Consider the following 21,992-nt stretch of genomic DNA (forward strand, 5'->3'; position numbering starts at 1 on the left):
TGCTTTGTAAAAACCTCTCGTAAGCTACCTTTTTCTCTTTTATCACACCCTTTACTTCATCATTCCACCAATCACTCCTCTTTCCTCCTGCCCCCACCCTCCTATAACCACAAACTTCTGCCCCACATTCTAATACTGCATTTTTAAAACTATTCCAACCCTCTTCAACCCCCCCACTACTCATCTTTGCACTAGCCCACCTTTCTGCCAATAGTCGCTTATATCTCGCCCTAACTTCCTCCTCCCTTAGTTTATACACTTTCACCTCCCTCTTACTTGTTGTTGCCACCTTCCTCTTTTCCCATCTACCTCTTACTCTAACTGTAGCTACAACTAAATAATGATCCGATATATCAGTTGCCCCTCTATAAACATGTACATCCTGGAGCCTACCCATCAACCTTTTATCCACCAATACATAATCTAACAAACTACTTTCATTACGTGCTACATCATACCTTGTATATTTATTTATCCTCTTTTTCATAAAATATGTATTACTTATTACCAAATTTCTTTCTACACATAGCTCAATTAAAGGCTCCCCATTTACATTTACCCCTGGCACCCCAAAATTACCTACTACTCCCTCCATAACATTTTTACCCACTTTAGCATTGAAATCCCCAACCACCATTACTCTCACACTTGATTCAAAACTCCCCACGCATTCACTCAACATTTCCCAGAATCTCTCTCTCTCCTCTACACTTCTCTCTTCTCCAGGTGCATACACGCTTACTATAACCCACTTTTCACATCCAATCTTTATTTTACTCCACATAATCCTTGAATTTATACATTTGTAGTCCCTCTTTTCCTGCCATAGCTTATCCTTCAACATTATTGCTACTCCTTCTTTAGCTCTAACTCTATTTGAAACCCCTGACCTAATCCCATTTATTCCTCTCCATTGAAACTCTCCCACCCCCTTCAGCTTTGTTTCACTTAAAGCCAGGACATCCAGTTTCTTCTCATTCATAACATCCACAATCATCTCTTTCTTATCATTTGCACAACATCCACGCACATTCAGACTTCCCACTTTGACAATTTTCTTCTTCTTATTCTTTTTAGTAATCTTTACAGGAAAAGGGGTTACTAGCCCATTGTTCCCGGCATTTTAGTTGACTTTTACAACACGCATGGCTTACGGAGGAAAGATTCTTATTCCACTTCCCCATGGATATAAAAGGAAAAGTAATAAGACCAAGAACTATTAAGATAAAATCAAAGAAAACTCAGATGAGTGTGTATAAATAAACGTGTCCATGTATGTGTAGTGTGACCTAAGTGTAAGTAGAAGTAGCAAGACGTACCTGTAATCTTGCATATTTATGAGACAGACAAAAGACACCAGCAATCCTACCATCATGTAAAACAATTACAGGCTTACGTTTTACACTCACTTGGCAGGACGGTAGTACCTCCCTGGGTGGTTGCTGTCTACCAACCTACTACATATATATATATATATATATATATATATATAATATATATATATATATATATATATATATATATATATATATATATATATATATACTACATATATATATATATATATATATATATATATATATATATATATATATATATATATATACAATAGCTTTTATGAGAATTATAAACATTCTTATACGTCTTGTAGACAAGAGCATGCAGAAGAGATTAAAAAAACATTGAAAATTCTGTAGTTGCACTGTGTGTGGAGTTCACCGGGCTTGGTATGGTTAGTTCACCGGGCATTTGCTCGACTGTTTGCTGTGTTGTTTGGCTCGGTGTGTATTTTACTGATATTATGGTTTCGTTGTTGTTTGTACTGTGTACATTGTTCTCTATTCATTTCGTCTCTCCCAAAGATTGAACCTCGGTCATTTAAGTTGTGAGCTGAAAGATTCACCACTGAGTAACTGTTACCCATCCAATTAATTTTTTTTGTAACATTTGTAACATCTTTAGCATGTCTTTTTTCTCAGTACATCAGTGGTAGTACACACTGTTCACAACCAGAGGTCCTACAAAAAGGCGAGTACCTCGTGCAAGCAGCAAATACGTCCTGGTCTCGGATACAACAAAATAATTTTATTAAAATGAACCTAGGTTATAAAGGCATAAGCAAGTTAATACATTTTCTCTAGCATCCCCAGGAAACACATAAGTACACCAATGATAAGAAATCACACTGCCTGTCTTGCATTATCCTGCGTTGCTAACCTCCCTCCACGAGGGACTTTCATAATTTTGTGTTTTTTCCCCAGATGACTGAGCTCTCTGATAAAGTCCTCTGGATCGGTGGTCGAGCTGGTCTTGACTCTGGGTACGACTGGATTGACGGATCTCCCTTCGACTTCGAGAACTGGAGAAAGGGGCAACCAAGCAACGTGATGGGTAAGTTATGTATATCGCCGAATGTTCATTGTTTATTGTATCAAACGGAAGGGATACACTTAGCAGTGCTTCTGTTTGCAGATGATGTGAAGTTAATGAGTATTAAATCGGATGAGGATCAGGCAGGGCTAAAAAGAGACCTGGACAGGCTGCAAGCCTGGTCCAGCAACTGGCTCCTCGAATTTAACCCCGCCAAATGCAAAATCATGAAGATCGGGGAAGGGCATAGAAGACCGCAGACAGAGTATAGACTAGGTGGTCAAAGACTGCAAATCTCACTAAAGGAAAAGGATCTTGGGGTAAGTATAACACCGAGCGCATCTCCTGAGGTGCACATCAACCAGATAACTGCTGGAGCATACGGGCGCCTGGCAAACCTGAGAATAGCGTTCTGATACCTCAGCAAGCAATCATTCAAGACTCTGTAGACAGTGTACGTCAGGCCCATACTAGAGTATGCAGCACTGGTTTGGAACCCACACCTGGTCAAGCACGTCAAGAAATTAGAGAAAGTGCAAAGGTTTGCAACAAGACTAGTTCCAGAGCTAAGGGGATTGACCTACAAAGAAAGGTTAAGGGAAATCGGTCTGGCGACACTGGAGGACAGGAGGGTTAGGGGAGACATGATAACGACATACAAAATCTGCGAGGAATTGACTGGGTGGACAGAGGCAGGATGTTCCAGAGATGGGACACAGTAACATGGGGACACAGTTGGAAGTTGAAGTCAGTTGAGCCAGAGGGATGTTAGGAAGTATTTCTTTAGTTATAGAGTTGTCAGGAAGTGAAATAGTCTGGCAAGTGGTATAGTGGAGGCAGGAACCATACATAGTAATTTTATGATGAGGTTTGACAAAGTTCATGGAGCAGAGAGAGAGAACATAAGAACATAAGAAAGAAGGAACACTGCAACAGGCCTACTGACCCATGCAGAGCAGGTCCATGTCCCCCCCGGATTAGACCAATGACCCCCCCGGATTAGCCCAATGACCCACCCAGTCTGATCATCTCCACTCAAGGATGGAGAACTGCACCAGACCCTGCAGCACAAGCTAGTCAGGCCCAACTCACACCCACCCACACCCACTCATGTATTTATCTAACCTATTTTTAAAACTACACAACGTTTTAGCCCGAATAACTGTACTCGGGAGTTTGTTCCACTCATCCACAACTCTATTACCAAACCAGTGCTTTCCTATATCCTTTCTGACTCTGAATTTTTCCAACTTGAAACCATTGCTGCGAGTCCTGCCTTGGCTGGAAATTTTCAGCACGCTATTTACATCCCCTTTATTTATTCCTGTTTTCCATTTATACACCTCGATCATATTCCCCCTAATTCTACGCCATTCGAGAGAGTGCAGATTCAGGGCCCTCAGTCTATCCTCATAGGGAAGATTTCTGATACATGGGATCATCTTTGTCATCCTCCTCTGTACGTTTTCCAGAGCATTTATATCCATTCTCTAATACGGTGACCAGAACTGAGCAGCATAGTCTAAATGAGGCCTAACCAAAGATACATAGAGTTGAAGAACAACCTGAGGACTTCAATTATTTATACTTCTAGATATGAATCCAAGAATTCTGTTAGCTTTATTGCGAACACTAATGCACTGTTGTCTTGGTTTTAAATTACTGCTAACCAGAACTCCTAAATCCTTTTTGCAATCAGTAGTATTAAGATCTACATTATTTAGTTTATATGTGGCATGGTTATTTACCTGTCCAACATTTAGAGCTTTGCATTTGTCAATATTAAACTGCATCTGCCACTTCTCCGACCATTGCATCAGTCTATTCAAATCATCCTGGAGTGCTCTAGTGTCCTCATTAGAATGAATTGGACGGCCTATTTTGGTGTCATCAGCAAATTTGCTTATGTCGCTATTTATTCCCTCATCTATGTCGTTTATGTAAATTGTGAACAACAACGGGCCCAACACTGACACCTGAGGAACGCCGCTTGCGACGTTCCCCCATTCAGATTTCTCCACATTTATGCAAACTCTCTGCTGTCTATTTGTCAGCCATGCCTATACCCAGAAAAAAAAATTCTCCTCCTATTCCGGGTGCCTTAAGTTTCCTCAATAGCCTCGGGTGTGGAACTCTATCGAAAGCCTTACTGAAGTCCATATACACAATATCATATTAATTACCATGATCTACCTCCTCAAACACCTTAGTGAAAAAAATTAGTAAATTCGTAAGACAGGAACGCCCCTTTATAAAACCGTGTTGAGATTCACTAATCAATCTGTGCCTGTCAAGATGGCTATGAATTGCTTCGGCAATTATTGATTCCATAAATTTTCCCACTATGGAGGTAAGGCTTATTGGTCTATAGTTCGAAGCCAAGGACCTGTCACCTGCCTTGTAAATAGGTATTACATTTGCCATTTTCCACTTATCAGGCACTATGCCAGTTTGTAGTGATATGTTAAAAAGATTAGCCAAAGGTATGCTAAGTTCCTCTTTACATTCCTTTAATACCCTTGCAAACAGTTCATCAGGGCCTGGGGATGTGTTAGGTTTTAGTTTCTCTATTTGTCTGAGGACCATGTCACTAGTTACCGCAATCGTACATAGTTTATTATCATCGTGTTCTACATAATCTATTATTTCACGAATATCGCTAGTATTTTCCTGGGTGAAAACTGAGAGGAAATAGGTATTTAGAATTTCACACGTATCCTTATCACTGTCAGTGATCTGACCAGAGTTACTCTTAAGTGGGCCAATCTTGTCCCTAATCTTACTTCTGTATACCTGAAAGAATCCTTTAGGGTTAATCTTTGAATCCCTTTTGACCTTAGCCTCATAATCCCTTTTTGCTTTTCTTATTCCTTTCTTTTTTTCTCTCTTTAATTGAATATATTGATTTCTTAACTGCCCATCCCCTCTTTTGATACGCCTATATATGCCTCTCTTTTGACCAATGAGATGTTTTAATCTATTGTTCATCCATTTGGGATCACTTTTGTTAGATCTAATTTCCCTACTCGGAACAAAAGTTGTCTGGGCAGCTAGAACTATGTTCTGAAAAACGTCATATTGGCAACCAAGATCACCTACCTGACCCATAGTCAGGACATCCCAATTCAGCCCACCCAGGTAATTTTTCAGTCCTATGAAGTCGGCCAAGCGAAAATCTGGGACAGAGATTTGATTGCAGTTATCTGGGTAATTCCATGATATATTAAAACTAAGTGATTTGTGATCACTTTCCCCAAGCTCATCATTAACCTCAAGATTATTAATTAGTGAATCTTTGTTGGCAAGAACCAAGTCAAGCAGATAGTTTCCTCTAGTTGGTTCTGTCACAACTTATTCTAAAAAGCAATCCTGAACCGTATCAAGAAAGTCACTAGACTCAAGATTTCCTGTCATATTGTTCCAATCAATTTGTCTAAAGTTAAAATCTCCCATTATAACAACATTTTCATATCTAGATGCCTTATGAATTTCGTCCCATAACAGCTTACTGCACTCCCTGTCAAGGTTTGGGACCTATAAATCACACCCAAAATTAATTTGTCATGTCCCTCGAGAAACTGTAGCCAAACAGATTGTGTGTTCGATGTCTCTAATCTTATATCATGTCTAAGACAACAATTTAAATTTTCTCTGAACTACATCGCCACCCCACCACCCTTCCTGTTGACCCTGTCAGTGTGGAATAGTTTATAACCCTGTATGTTGCATTCAGAAGGCTTTCAGGTTGAACCAGGTCTCTGTTATACCAATAATATTTATATTACCTACACTTGCAAGTAATCTTAGCTCATCTATCATATTTCTTAGACTCCTACTATTTGTATAGTAAACATTAAGGGAGCTAGTCACTCGTTGCCCTCTACTATCCCTCTTTGTTTGTTGATCAATTAATTTGCCATTACTAGCAACTTTATTTTGAATATTGTCTTTTAAACATATCCCTGAGGTATCCCGGTAATAACTGCTGTTTATAACCCTAATGCTGCAGCCTGATTGTTTCCCACAAACACCCATACCTCTATAATCTATCAGTTTAAATTCCTAGACAAGTCATCAATTACCCTCTCAATTGAATTGGCTAATGCTACCACTCCATCCCCAGAGAGATGAACCCCATCCCTTGCATACATATCACGTTTGTCAAAGAAAAGGTCCCAGTTATCAATGAATGGGATTGCAAGTTCCTTGCAGTACCTGTCTAGCCAGCGATTTATACCAATTGCCCTAGACATCCATTCATTGCCTACTCCCTTTCTAGGCAAGATGCTACATATGACTGGGATCCCTCACTTAGGCCTAACTACTTCTATGGCTGACCTGTACTTATCCAGCAGCTCCTCTCTCCTGCCCTTCCCAATGTCATTACTCCCAGCACTAAGACAGATAATTGGCTTGTTCCCATTACCTGCCATAATATTATCCAACCTGCTGACTATGTCACCAACACCAGCTCCAGGAAGACACACTCTCTGTCTGGCCTTTGTCTCTGTTACGAAATGCACGGTCCATATATCTTACCAGAGAATCGCCTACTATTAAAATATTCTTACCTTGATTAGCAGGAAATCAATGGTACTTTCAACCTCACTAGCCACTGAAGTACACTCGTCTTGGAGAACAGAGAATCGATTTCCTACCTTCACATCTTCTCTATTAACTCTCCTCATCTTCCTTCTTCCTGAACTGTGAACCACTTGCCACTTAGAGCGGCTGCCACTATCACTGCTGGTGACCATTCCTTCCTTACCAGCTAAATCCTTCTCACACTCACTCCCAAACTCATCTGTGCGAAGCTTCAGCTTCCTATTTTCCTCCTGAAGAAGTAGAATCTCCTTCTTCAACACTTGAACCTGAGATTCTAAAACACTACAACAAGCCATGGTGCTTGGTAACACCCCACGCGAACTCCCAAGAGCTTAGGCAGGTAGGACCGCAGGTGACCACTGACCTCAGCGTACTGATGTCAGGACCTTGTAGCGATCAGTGAAGAGGCGGGGCCAGGAGCTATGTCACGACCCCTGCAACCACAAAAAGGGAGTATAAATAGGTGAGTGATATGCTTTAGAGTCTTTTCAAGGATTTCTTATCCCCTCGCAGCCAAGTCTTAGGCCTGAAATTTTAAATATCCTGATGTGAAGAGAACATAAGAAAGAAGGAACACTGCAGCAGGCCTACTGGCCCATGCGAGGCAGGTCCAAGTCTCCTACCGGCTTAAGCTAATACCCAAACCTAGTCAGGTCACGTTACATTCACTTAAGAAACAAGCACGGCATCAGACCTAGTAGCACAAGCTAGTCAGGTCCAACTCACACCCACCCACATCTACTCACATTTATCTAACCTATTTTTAAGACTACACATTTATCTAACCTATTTTTAAGACTATGACTGTACTGGGGAGTTTGTTCCACTCATCCACAACTCTATTACCAAACCAGTGCTTTCCCACATCCTTCCTGAATCTGAATTTTTCCAACATAAAGCCATTCCTGCGAGTCCTGTCTAGGCTAAATATTTTTAGCACGCTGTTTACATCCCCTTTATTTATTCCTGTTTTCCATTTATACCCGTCAGTCATATCCCCCTAATTCTACGCCTTTCTAGAGAGTGCAGATTCACGGCCCCTCAGTCTATCTTCATAGGGAAGATTTCTGATACATGGGATAAATTTTGTCATTCTCCATTGTTTGTTTTCCAGAGCATAATCTAAATGAGGCCTAAGCAGATATATAGAGTTGAAGAACAACCTGAGGACTTCTATTATTTATACTTCTTGATATGAAGCCAAGAATTCTGTTATCTTTATTGCGAACACTTATGCTCTGTTGCCTTGCTTTCAGACTACTGCTAACCAGAACTTCTAAATTCTTTTCACAGCCAGTAATATTAAGATCTACATTATTTAGTTTATATGTGGCATGGGTATTTTCCTGTCCAACATTTGTCTATATTAAACTGCATCCGCCACTTCTCCGATTAATGCATCAGTCTATTCAAATGTCCACATTAGAATGAACTGGATGACCTATTTTGGTGTCATCAGCAAATTTGCTTATGTCGCTATTTATTCCCTTATCTATGTCGCTTATATAAATTATGAACAACAAGAGGGCCAACACTGACCCATGAGGAAGACCGCTTGTGACGTGCCCCAATGGACGGTGACGGACCCCAATGGAAATAAGTTAGACAGTCCTCGATTACGCGCTCAATTTCTTGGGTTATCCTGGGTGGCTAACACTCCGGGGTTAAAAATCCGAAAGAAATCTTATCTTATCTTATCTTACAGGTGACCATGGCTGTATGTGATAGATGTGTTACTGAACCATAACAGCTACGCTGGTGTCTCTGGCTGTATGTGAGAGATTGTGTTACTGAACCATGACAGCTGTACAGGTGTCCTGGCTATATGTGATAGATGTATTACTGAACCATGGCATCTGTACTGGTGTCCCTGGCTGTATGTGATAGATGTGTTACTGAACTGAACCATGTATTACTGAACCATGGCATCTGTACTGGTGTCGCCTGCTGTGCAGCTGCTATAGATGTGTTACTGCTGTATGTAATAGATGTGTTATGAACCACAGGTGTCCCTGGCTGTATGTGATAGATATGTTATTGAACCATAACAGCTATGCTGGTGTCCCTGGTTGTATGTGATATATGTGTTACTGAACCATGACAGCTGTACTGGTGTCCCTGGCTGTATGTGATAGATGTGTTACTGAACCATGACAGCTCTACTGGTTTCCCTGGTTGCATGTGACAGATGTGTTACGGAACCATGACAGATGTACTGGTGTCTTTTGCTGTATGTGATAGATGTGTTACTGAACCATGGCAGCTGTACTGGTGTCCCTTACTGTATGTGATAGATGTGTTACTGAACCATGACAGCTGTACTGGTGTCCCTGGCTGTATGTGATAGATGTGTTACTGAACCATGACAGCTGTACTGGTGTCCCTGGCTGTATGTGATAGATGTGTTACTGAACCATGACAGCTGTACTGGTGTCCTGGCTGCATGTGATAGATGTGTTACTGAACAATGACAGCTGTACTGGTGTCCCTGGCTGTATGTGATATATGTGTTTCTGAATCATGACACCTGTACTGTTGTCCCTGGCTGTATGTGATAGATATGTTACTGAGCCATGACAGCTTTATTGATGTCCCTGGCTCTATGTAATAGATGTGTTACTGAACCATGACATCTGGACTGGTGTCCCTGGCTGCATGTGATAGATGTGTTACTGAACCATAACAGCTATGCTGGTGTCCCTGGCTCTATGTAATAGATGTGTTTCTGAACAATGACAGCTGTACTGGTGTCCCTGGCTGCATGTGATAGATGTGTTACTGAACCATAACAGCTATGCTGGTGTCCCTGGCTCTATGTAATAGATGTGTTTCTGAACAATGACAGCTGTACTGGTGTCCCTGGCTGCATGTGATAGATGTGTTACTGAACCATGACAGCTGTACTGGTGTCCCTGGCTGTATGTGATAGATGTGTTACTGAACAATGACAGCTGTACTGGTGTCCCTGGCTGTATGTGATAGATGTGTTACTGAACCATGACAGCTGTACTGGTGTCCCTGGCTGTATGTGATAGATGTGTTACTGAACCATGACAGCTGTACTGGTGTCCCTGGCTGTATGTGATAGTGTGTTACCGAACCATGACAGCTGAACTGGTTTCCCTGGCTGTATGTGATAGCGATGTCCCATCACAGCCTGTTGCCCAGCAGAATGGGAGCCTCAGGAAGTGAGGCCTGACAGAAACCAAAAGAGTCTAGATGGAGTTACCATGCTTCCCTGAAAGGATGGAAAGCAGATAGTACTGGAATACACATGTGCGTCTTCGTTGGCCGACATCTGCCTTCAGTATTCTGAAGATGCTGGTGCTGCCTGTTTCAGGGAAACCCAGATCAAATACAGAGGGTTGACACCATATTATAACGTCAGGCGAAAAGCTCAACACGGTAACCAGTGGCCCTATAGTACTAGGCGAGTTTCCTCTTTCAGAGACTTAGTGTTACGATCCAAAGTGATCGTTGTTTTTCTTCTATTGTATTTTTATAGTGTATTTTGCTTTCAAATAAATGAATATAAGGGGTGACAGAAGAAAATACTTAAACTACTCCTCGGAGAATCTCGAGTTTTTCCCTGAAGTAAGTTTATTCTCTTCTCTGAGTATGAGGGTTCCCAGCCCAGTTCTAGAGGGAGGTGGTACCTCCATATATTTTTTGAATATATATATATATATATATATATATATATATATATATATATATATATATATATATATATATATATATATATATATATATATATATATATATATATATATATATATATATATATATATATATATATATATATATACTTGAAATATAGGGGTTGGTAGGAGAAAATTCTAAAACAGCTTCTAGGTAAACCTTGAGTTTTCCCTTTTCTTTTCTCTGAGGATGAGGGTCCCTATGACAGTTCTAGAGGTGGTACCTCCCTATATTATATATATATATATATATATATATATATATATATATATATATATATATATATATATATATATATATTATATATTATATATACTGTCGTGCCGAATATGTAAAACTGGTCAATTAGGAAAATCTCATTTAAAATTAAGTCCTTTCTGAAATTTTCTTTTATAAATTTTCTTTTATATATTTTTTTCATTAATGTTAATGTATTTTTTTTTAATTTTGCACCAAAAGATTCTTAGAAAACTTACCTAACCTTATTATAAGAAGAGCAATTTATTTTAGCCTAACCCAACTAAATATATTTTAGGTTTGTTTACAATAATTTAATACTAAACAAACCCAGTGAAATATATATTTTTCGTTAGGTTCAGAATGATTTTGGCGAAATTATTGCATACACAAATTTTCACTTCTCCTATATGGCAAGATGAGCGTTGCTATTTAAGCCAAGATCGCAAGTTCTGCCTATTCGGCACGACATATATATATATATATATATATATATATATATATATATATATATATATATATATATATATATATATATATATATATATATATGATAGACATTTTTTCTTTCATAATAACTTGGCGCTTCTCTCCCCTCTTCCTTGTTGAACAGATATGGAACACTGCATTGGGCTTTACACCCACAATCAAGGGTTCTGGAACGACCAACACTGTTCTCACAAAGAGGGTCGTGTGTGTAAGAAGCAACATGGTGTTACTCTCCCTCCTGCACAAACCACCCCGCTGCCTGCTGGTCACTGCTCTCCTGGATGGCTCCAAGTAGGTACGTTACTCACCTCTCTTACATCTTGGCCTAGAAATACAGAAAGGCTCTCTGTTTCTCTCTCTCACACTCATTTACTCAAGGTTTTAAAAGGTTAGGTTAAGGTTTATTTACACGGTAAGAGCTGTTACTTCCGTCAAAAAGAGACTCGGATAGAGAACAGGATAAAGTTGGAGCCATCTGTTGCCCAGCGTTTTCATTTGGTCAATTGATTTTATTTCGTTGATTTTATTATCCTGTAGGAACATGTTCCAGACTCGTTTAATCTTAGGAATAAATGATCTCAGGTGAAGCGATGTCCCGGAACTTTTACACAACAAGACGGCCAGCTGTCTGCTGCCCGTCTTGTTGTGTAGAAGCTCATTTCTCTGTATCCTGGGAGATGAGCCAAGTGCGATACTTTGACAATATTGGCCTTGTACATAACAGTAATCCACTCACATTACTCCGGTGTTGAAAGGTAAGCTGAAATGACGGATCTATCAAGGTTGGGTCCACGAGAGAGAGGAGCTGTCTTGCTCTCTTCTCTGCTCTCTCAAGAAGTCGCATATGAGGCGGAGGGCAAGCTATCTAAGAAAGTGGAGCATTCTCAAGGTGTAAGCCTAATACATAATCTTGCAGCCTCCACTACCTAGCTGATGCGAGATACGTCGAAATGCTGTAAGCTTCATAGCCGCTTTGTTTACAAGATTTACAGCGTGGATCTTCATGGCCAGTTTGGAGGCAAATTTTATTAATTTTTTTCCCTGGTACCAACACTCTCCCATTCATTGTTACCTCTGCTCCAGCATTACCATCATGGTGCCTCGAGACCATTATCGTTAGTGTTTTCTCAGGAGCAAATTGACCTGCCATTATTTTCCACAGGCTGATATAGTTTGAAGTTGCTAATTGATGGAACTTAGAACAGCTGCCACTTTCTCTCTTGGATAAAGTAAATGTCAATGTCTCATCCCAGAATCCCATGCATATGCATGGGATTCTGGGATGAGATGAAGAGGATCATTGTAGTAGATATTTCATAACAATGGCCCAAGCACCTTTCCCTGTGGAACACTTGCTAACTCCGTCTCGTTGAGAACTACGCTTAGAGATCTACCTCGAATTATTGATGGGAAATACTGTAAAGCCAGCGAGTCCCACTGTTTGCAGTTTTGACAAGAGTATCTGGTGCTTCACACGGTCGAAATATCCAGTGCTACTGCACAGCTGACTCTCCATAACCGTCTTAACTACTACTGACCCGTTCCTCGGGTATGATCTACTTTCACTGGGAAATAACGCCTACCAGTGACAATGTCTTAGTCTGCTACCCGTCCTTCAACTGACGCCAGTATATAAGCGCCAGTCTTCAAGCCTGTTCTTCAGACTCTCCACGACTGCTATACTCTTCGCAGACTCCAAGGCTGAGGGACTGATTACCTCAACTTCTGTTTATAGTTCTACTGTATTTCCAATTATATCCTTGAATTTATATTGATAAAGCCACTGGATGGTGAAACGTCTACAATAAAGATACCCAGATGTTGCACATGTGACTAATTCTTCATCCTGTCGGTACTGTATACCATACATGTACACCTGGGACTGTTAATGAATTATCCCTACTATCATACTTAAATCGATACAAAAGGTAATTGATTTGAGGTCACTTGCGCTAAGTTCCTCTATAATCTTTAGATTATTAAAAAGGGTATCCTTATTAACCAGAACCATATCAATCAGGTTATTTCCCCTCGTTGCTTCTGTCACAAACTACTCCAAAAAAAAGTCTTAAACTACCTCCAGGAAGTCCTTTGACTCAAGATTCCCAGTCAATGAATTCCAGTCAAAGTCTCATTTAAAGTTTCATAGAATTACTACATTGTCGTGACTTGTGGCCTGAACAATTTCTTCCTAAAGTAGTCCCCCGATATCCCTTTCCAAGGATGACAAAGTTAATCCCATGTAACAGAAATATTTCCTACGAGTACAGAATGAGGACCCTGAAACTGTATTCTCTAGAAAGGTCTAGAATTGAGGGAAGTATATGACTGAGGTGTAAAATTAGAAAACAGGAATAAATAAAAGAGATGTAAATAACGACCTAAAAATATCTAAGACAGGACTCGCAGTAATGGTGTCAAGTTGGAAAAATTGAGATTTATAAAGGATATTGGAAAGCACTGGTTTAGTAATAGGTACACGTCAGTTGTGACGTGTACCTTGACTAGTGTGCTCTCCGTTCTTAGATACTTGAGATTGTGATGATGCTGCCCTCGACTATGAGCAGATATATCTTCAGCTTAAGACAGGATTAACGGAAGCAAGAAAAAGCCAACAACTGAAGACTATGTGCAAGGATTATCTCCGGAGCAACGTCATCGATGATCAGACCAGCGAATGGATGCTATTTGGAACTGAAGGGACGAAGCTGAAGAAGGTCCAGAAGGCTGCTGTGAAAACCAGCAACTCTTTTTCCTTGTTATCTGACGAATGTGAAGCGACCATTCAAGGCCTTCCAACGAAGACAGTTCCAACGAGGACCATTGTTAACGGCACAGCCAAGCCAGCCAGTGAAAACATCCCAACGAAGACCATCTCTAAGAAGACCGTCGAGAACGTCATGAACACCTCCAGTCAAGGTAAGAACATAGTTTTAGTTGAGAACAGGTTAAATTTATGGATAGGGCATTTTGTCTTGGAGATAGGAAGAGGAGGCAAAGGGGTTGGAATGGAGGATATTGTTAGCCCTCTGGACGACATGAGAGGTAATGGGAGCAATCCCTTTATTTGTCTCGGTGCTGGAGGCAACGATGTTGGCAGACGTAGGAGTGAGGACCTGATTAGCAGGAATAGGTCAGCAGTAGACATTATTAGTATTTGGAATTTTGCCGATGAGACGAATTAGAAATAAATGGTTGTCCTGGGCAATTAGTGTTAATTGCTAGCTGGACAAAAACTGTAAGGAAAATGCAGAAACATTCGTAGACAACTGGGACCTCTTCTATGGCAGAAATAACATGTATGCCAGGGATGGGGTTCACTTAACCAGGTCTGGGGCGGGGGCACTGGTCGATGCAGTGGAGAGTTCTGTTAGGGCTTTAAACTAGATATTGTGGGTATGGGCTTTTGTGGGAAAGCAATGAACTATGATACAATATAAATGGGCAGGACGAATTCTCAGTGTAGCGATAATGTTAGGGAAACCAATTATAGGTAGAAAAAGAAAGAGTTCTTTGCAAATATTGGAAAATCAGTAGCACGAAGTGGTAAGGACAGTAACAGAGATAGTAAAGGAGCAGGACTGAGCAGGGAGGGAAAACAAGAGAGGAGGTTTCTAAACATGTATTGCAAATAGTCGTGGCAGAAACAAGATGGACGAGTTGAAACTAGTTGCAAATGCGGGTAACAATGACGTATTTGCCATAACTGAGACGTGGTTTGATATGAAGATTCGAGACATATCTGCTGAATGTACATTAAAGGATTTCAAGTTATTCAGAGTTGATGCAAGGAACTGTAAGGGAGCGGGGTAGCAATGTATGTCAGGGAACATTTAAATTGCTGCATTATTGTGGGTATTAAAACTGAAACGACACACACACACAGTCTGTCAGGGTAAGATTTTCGGAAGGGCGTAAATAAAAATTAATTTTAGGCGTGATTTACCGTCCGTCAAACTTGGAAAGGACCTACGGAGACTACTTTGGTAGGAAACTGTTAAGGCCACAAGGCACGAAAACTTACTAATTCTAGGGGACTTCAGTCAAATAGACTTGAATTCACTGTCTGGGAATCTTGAGTCAAACGATTTCCTGGAGGTAGTTCAAGACTATTTTTTGGAGCAGTTTGCGACAGAACCAACGAGGGGAAATAACCTGCTTCATTTGGGTCTGGCTAACAAGGACACGCTTATTAATAATTTGGATATTACTGAGGAAACTGGTATAAGCGACCACAAATTAATTATCTTTAGAATCGATTGGAAATATGATAATAGGGATAATTCAGTAACATTCCCAGAATTTCGCTTAGCTGGGGTATCGAAGAGAACTATCAGTATGACGGTTTTCTAAACATTATACACGCTGCCCAAAGAACATTTATGTCATTTAGAGAAATGAGATCGAATATGAATGATTAGAAATAGATGACTACTAGGCTTAAACATCTTTTGGGGTTAGAAGAAAGGAATTTGGAGGCGTATCAAAAGAGATGAGGACCATCTCTTAGATCAATATACACACATTAAGAGGAAATTTATAAAAGGGACTATGAAATTCAAATTCAAATGGCAAATGATTCAGAAACGAACTGGAAAGTTTTTTCCAGGTTATAGATCAAAAGTTAGAGAAAAGATAATTCCACTTAAAAATAACTCCGGTCATCATACTGACAAGTTGAATAAAATGTGCTCGATTTTTAATATTTATTTCCTCTCGGTTTTCACACAGGAAGATACTAACAATATCCCAGTAATTAATTTTATAGTGGGCCTGAAGAAGATAAATTATGTAATATCACTGTCACTAGGGATATGGTTATCAAACAATTGAAACAAAATAAATCCCCGGGTCTGATGAACTTTTTTCCAGGGTTCTTAAGGAGTGCAAAATGGAGCTATGCGAACCATTAACTAACATTTTTAATATATCTCTTCAAACATGTGTGGTGTCCAATGTGGAAGATGGCTAATGTAAGTCCTATTTTTAAAGCAGAGAATTAGTAGTTACCTTCAAATTACCGCCCAGTAATCCTGACCTCAATTGTAGTAAAATTAGAAGAGTCAGTTATAGGTGATATTAAAAGATATCTTGATAAGCGTAATTTCATCTATGATACTGATCATGGATTCACGAGAAGCCGTTCCTGCCACGATTAAGTTCGTAGATGCTAGAACAATGTAGGTCAAGAGTTGAACTTGGGACCAGATATATATAGTATCTCACTACACATTCTCTGAAAAGCGTCAAATATCAATAAATCTAAATAATGCTCTCTCAACAGAGTTGCACAGAGTTACGAGAGGTATGTCCCTGCTGACTAAATGAGACATACTCTACTACAGAGTCTATATCATGTGAGATGAGGAGAATAGCATTCTCCCAAAGCAGTAACAAAAGGGAGAGAGAGAGAGAGAGAGAGAGAGAGAGAGAGAGAAGTAAGCCTGCATATCTGATATCAGGTGACTTATACCAGATTGCTCCTGACACGGACAATATAACAAGAGGGCTGGAAGTTTGCAAATACTGGCAGCCAATCAAAGCTTTCCAACAAAGCTTAATTGTCCACTTATTGAGGAATATAGAGATAGTATAATAACCAATGTGATATGTCAAGATATCTTATTAATGAAAATAAGATACCAGGTATATTAAGCAAATTTCCTAAAATGTGAATTGTTCATATAAATCCCTTTTGGGGCCTAGTTCTTAGCCCTACCGTGTATCCGTATGCTCTTGCGCTACCCTCCACAGGATGGATATGGTGTACACAATAAACTAGCCACATAGGTGGCAAAATTTAATCTAATGTAATCTCTCAAATAATATAAGACAGTCAGGCTGAAATAGAAGAAAAGCTGAAGTTAGTTCTGAGTTACAGAAAGAGTGTGTGATTAAGAAAAAGGCAATATATAATTGTTAAAAGAAGTTGTGAAAGTTTGGCGATGGCGGAAGCGTCCTACGAAGTTGCCTTTGCGTTGGCTAAAAAACAAAAAAGTAGACGATATCGCTTTGTCAAAGCAAACGGTTACAAGACGCACCGAAAAACTTTCCCATGATGCATCTGAGCAACTGAAAGACCTTGCCCAGGCTTGTACTTTTTTTTCTTTAACTTTGGACGAATCTGCTGACATATGTGATGTAGCCCAGTTGAGCATTTTTATAGGAGGAATTGATGATAATTTTTAACATCTTGGAAGAACTTATCCATCTGGAGTCAGTTCATGGAAAAACAAGACGATCATACATATTTGAAAATCAAAGTCAAGCCTAGAAAATCTGCAACTAGATCCTAGTCAACTCATCAGTGTTTGTACTGAGTAAAGCAGCTGGCACTGCAACTTTGCTTAATGTGGCAACGTTTCGCTCTCCAGGAGCTTTGTCAAGACGGCTTGACAAAGTTCCTGGAGAGCGAAACGTTGCCACAGTAACAACTTTGCTTAATTTTTTTTACGTTTTACTTTCTTAAAATATCACTGCATTATACACCAAGAGTCAGTGTTTGGAAAAACTTCAAATTTGCAGCATGTTATGCTACCGGTTGTGAAATGCCCGAATGAAATTGGAACAAGAGGATTATTAAGCAAAAGATAATTCAGAGAATATTGTGAATTGTTAGACCTGGAATATGGTGATCTCATCCTTCTTTGTGAGGATCACTGGCTTTCTAGAGGACAGATTCTCAGTAGATTTTGGGAAATGAAAAATAGTGTTCATTATTTTCTAAACGAGAAGAATGAGCTACCTGAGGAAAGAGACCTTTTATGTGATAATAAATGGCTATTTGATTTAGCATTTTTAGTATTTAGCATTTTTAGCTTTGTCCTGTTTCCTGACGAACCTTACCTAACCTAACCTAGCATTTTTAGCTCTGGTGGCCTGGTGGTTAACGCTGTCGCTTCACACGGTGAGGGCCTGGGTTCGATTCCCAGCCAGAGTAGAAACATTGGACGTGTTTCTTTCCACCTGTTGTCTATGTTCCCCATCAGTAAAATGGGTACCTGGGTGTTAGTCGACTGGTGTGGGTCGCATCCTGGGACACTGACCTAAGGAGGCCTGGTCACAGACCGGGCCGCGGGGGCGTTGACCCCCGGAACTCTCTCCAGATAAACTCTCTCCAGATGTTACCAGCTATCTCAGTGATCTAAATTTAAAACTTCAGTGCAAGAACAAATAGTTTCCTAGCTTAGTAAATGATATCTGGGAATTTAAGATGAAGTAGAAACTGTTTACCTCAGAAAATGAGGATTTTAGCCAGTTTCACATTTGAAAGAACATTCAATCTGCTGAAGATAACGGTAGTTTTACCGATTATATTATGAAAAGATTCGGGTTATTGCAAGAGTCAATGAAAATCGTTTTAGTGATTTTGTTAAAGAATTATTATTATTATAATCAAGGGGAAGCGCTAAACCCGGAGCATTATACAGCGCCTGGGGGGGGGGATGTGGAAGGCATTTAGGCTTAATTCGGGGAACTGGAGCACAGATCCAATTTCCTAAATCAAGAGCCCCTCACCAACATCAAGGAACCTTCCGGGAGGGGTTTGTTAAAGAAGACTTGTGAACAGAAGATCCTGAAGATGCCTAGTAACACACAAGTGGAACTAACTGATTTGAAAACAAATTCATTATTGAAACTGAAATCTGATAAGCTTCCCACAGTCCCAAATTCTTTTGACATATTAACCTGGGAACATTTTCCATAACTAAGAAAATTTGCCCAGAGTTATGTCTGTCACTTTTGGAACAACGTACAGATGATAACAAGCATTTTCATCCATAAAATTAATGATAACCAAACTCAGGTTGCGAATAACTGATCCAGATTTGAAGAATTCTCTGCTGCTCTCAGTAACTAATTAGACTTCAAACATTAAAAGCTTGGTGAAATCAGACTCAAAAGTCTCATTAAAGTAATGTGTATGATGTTTTTATGTTAAATCATTTTATATAGAAATGTTAAATATATCCATATTAACATATATTTAAAAAAACTGAATGGAGTGTAAGTGTTGTATGGAGCATCTGAAATAGTGTGAAAAAGTTGGAGCATGGAATGCAAAAACTTGGCCACCCCTGGCTTAGACACTTATATTAATATTTATTGAGCACTTATCATTACTATCCACTATATTAATAGTTCCTAGTGCAGTAATATTTTCTTAGTAATTTATTAAAGACGCCTAGTGTGACGCTGGGTCGCAGTCACTACAACCCCGTAACTTTAACAAACAACTAATAATCTCAAGAATATTATTTCTATTTAGTTATTATAATTTACTTCATTCTTTAAAGGCATCCCTTCACATGGGTGTGTTTATTTCACAGGTAACAAGTGCATGAAAGTGTTTACAGAGATGTTGAACATCAGTGATGCCAGAACAGCTTGTCAAGAGGAGAGTGCTGGCGCAGAACTGGCCAGCATCCATTCAGCTGCTGAACAAGGTATCAGTCTTCATTTACCTATATCTTATATTGATATCTCATACTGTTGAATTTACAGGTAAAGAACAGTGGAAGTGTCACCACTCATTTCAAAATAAAGCCCTATTATATGTATCATACCATCTATGAGCTACCACTAGTGATGGGATGAGCCCACATACAGATGAACAGCCGCAGGTAATGGTAGGGGTAGCTGGTAATAATAATAATAATAATAATAATAATTTTATTTCTACATGTACATGATCAAGGTATTCAAGCCTAGTTGACATCAATGATATATTACTATATAGAAAGCTGCTTGTTGTGGAGAGCAATTTGGGCAAATTAGTTCGTGTCCCAGGATGCGACCCCACACCAGTCGACTAACACCCAGGTACTCATTTTATACTGATGGGTGAGCAGGGACAGCAGGTGTCTTAAGGAAACACGTCCTAATGTTTTCCAGCCGTACCGGAGATTCGAACTCGGGACCTCATTGTGTGAGCTGAGTGCGCTAGTGATTGAGCTACGGGACACCCCAATGGATGAGGTAAACTCACTTATTGCACTGTAGATTTATTAGAGATTTTAATGGTATGAAGTGTCCATGAGGGTACCAGGCCAGGGAGATTTTCACAGGTACACGCAGTTAGGCAAATAGATCATAATCCTTCCTGGTCCAATAACAGAGTACAGGTAATCAAGTAGAACTGCGTTGTTAGGAAGTTTTAAATTCATCAGTGGTAAAATAATTAACATTACCAACAAATGTGATACGAGGCAATGCATCGGCGACGGTGTTTGGCTTTCCTGGACAGTTGGGGATTTCTGGTTTGTAGTACTTAAACTATGAGGATTTGCTTGTATTATCATCAGAGGCAAGTAATTTGTATAGACCTTGATACTGATACTGATTAATGATGTTTCTGAAGTAGAGATGTATCTGATGTGAAAATTTAGATATCCCCGGATGCAGATGCGGATGCGTACGAAGATGTCTTATTTATTTCGCGGATGCAGATGCAAGAATTTGTGCGGATGTTCCACGGATGTTGATGCGGATGTGGATATCCAATACATCACTATTCTGAAGGAACCTAAAGTTAGAAGCTCTATCCAAACAATAGACAGAGCTTCTAATTTGGTCACTGGTTTGTGCCGAATATGTTACACAACCATTAGGCATGCCCTCTGGACCAGAGAAGTGGCATTTCAGAGTGCAGCGTTCTGGGACCCCACTGCTGAGCTTATTGTCTAGTTCAACCTGCCAGTCACGTGGAATCCCGCTACTTAAACCAAGGTGACATCACTTCAGGTTACCTGGATGAGTTGCAGAATTTTCCACTCATGGCCACTCATGCTTTTAATGGGTCTTGATTATTCTATTTTACTCTGACTTCTTTAATCATTAATATTGTACATAGTGTAAATATTGGTGAAGGAATATTCCCAGATTTGTTTCCTTGCCTTTGCTTTGCCCAGCTGATTGTTTTGTATGTTGCGTTAGTTACAAAGAGGTGCTACAGCCTTTTAGAATACTGCCTGTGTTCGTAATATTCACAAAATAATTATATTCATCCGTGGAAGGAACTCAGATAACATACAGTATTAACTGATTCTTCCTTTAAAATTCCTGCGAGAAGACAGCAAGCTGTTATTAGCAGTCAGTGTGAACTCTTCAGAGAACTCAGGGAACTTCAGAACAGGTACAAATGCTAATTTGCTCTTGAGACTAGTGAATGTTCAAACTAGGTCAGCTTTCCATTTGAATGCAACAGCATTCTGAAGTTGCTGAGTAAATGATGCTACAATTATATAAAAAAAGTTGCCAGTGCAAGTGTGGTAGAATCCAGCTAGGGCTATGAAGGAGCATGACGTGTCTGCTATCATAGGGCTACGAAAATGTTACCTGCAGAGAGCCTTGGCTCATTTGTCTTGATGCCATCCTGGGTCACTATGTGATTTCTGTTTGGATGGTATCATTTCAAGTTCATCCAGATGCTAAGTTGTATAGTGCGACATGATGTCGATGTTTAAGTAGACCGCGTGTTACATACAAGACTGCAGAATATAGTCGTTATAAGTTGGCTTAAATTAAAATACTTTGTAACTCAAAGAGCATTCTGCAGAAGCGACAAGACTAACTTAGATTAACTTAGA

At 39.7% G+C, this 21,992-nt stretch overlaps 1 protein-coding gene across 1 annotated transcript in view; it reads left to right on the forward strand.

Moving 5' to 3' along the window:
• The window catches only part of LOC128694354 (macrophage mannose receptor 1), a 175,642-nt gene that overhangs the window by 62,099 nt on the left and 91,551 nt on the right, over nt 1–21,992 (forward strand). The window contains exons 6-8 of the mRNA XM_070093469.1: nt 2,262–2,391; nt 11,528–11,698; nt 19,734–19,850. Coding sequence (XP_069949570.1) covers nt 2,262–2,391; nt 11,528–11,698; nt 19,734–19,850 — 418 coding nt within the window. The remainder of the gene's footprint in view (nt 1–2,261; nt 2,392–11,527; nt 11,699–19,733; nt 19,851–21,992) is intronic.

The sequence above is a fragment of the Cherax quadricarinatus genome, chromosome 43, assembly GCF_038502225.1.
Source record: "Cherax quadricarinatus isolate ZL_2023a chromosome 43, ASM3850222v1, whole genome shotgun sequence".
NCBI classification, from domain to species: domain Eukaryota; kingdom Metazoa; phylum Arthropoda; class Malacostraca; order Decapoda; family Parastacidae; genus Cherax; species Cherax quadricarinatus.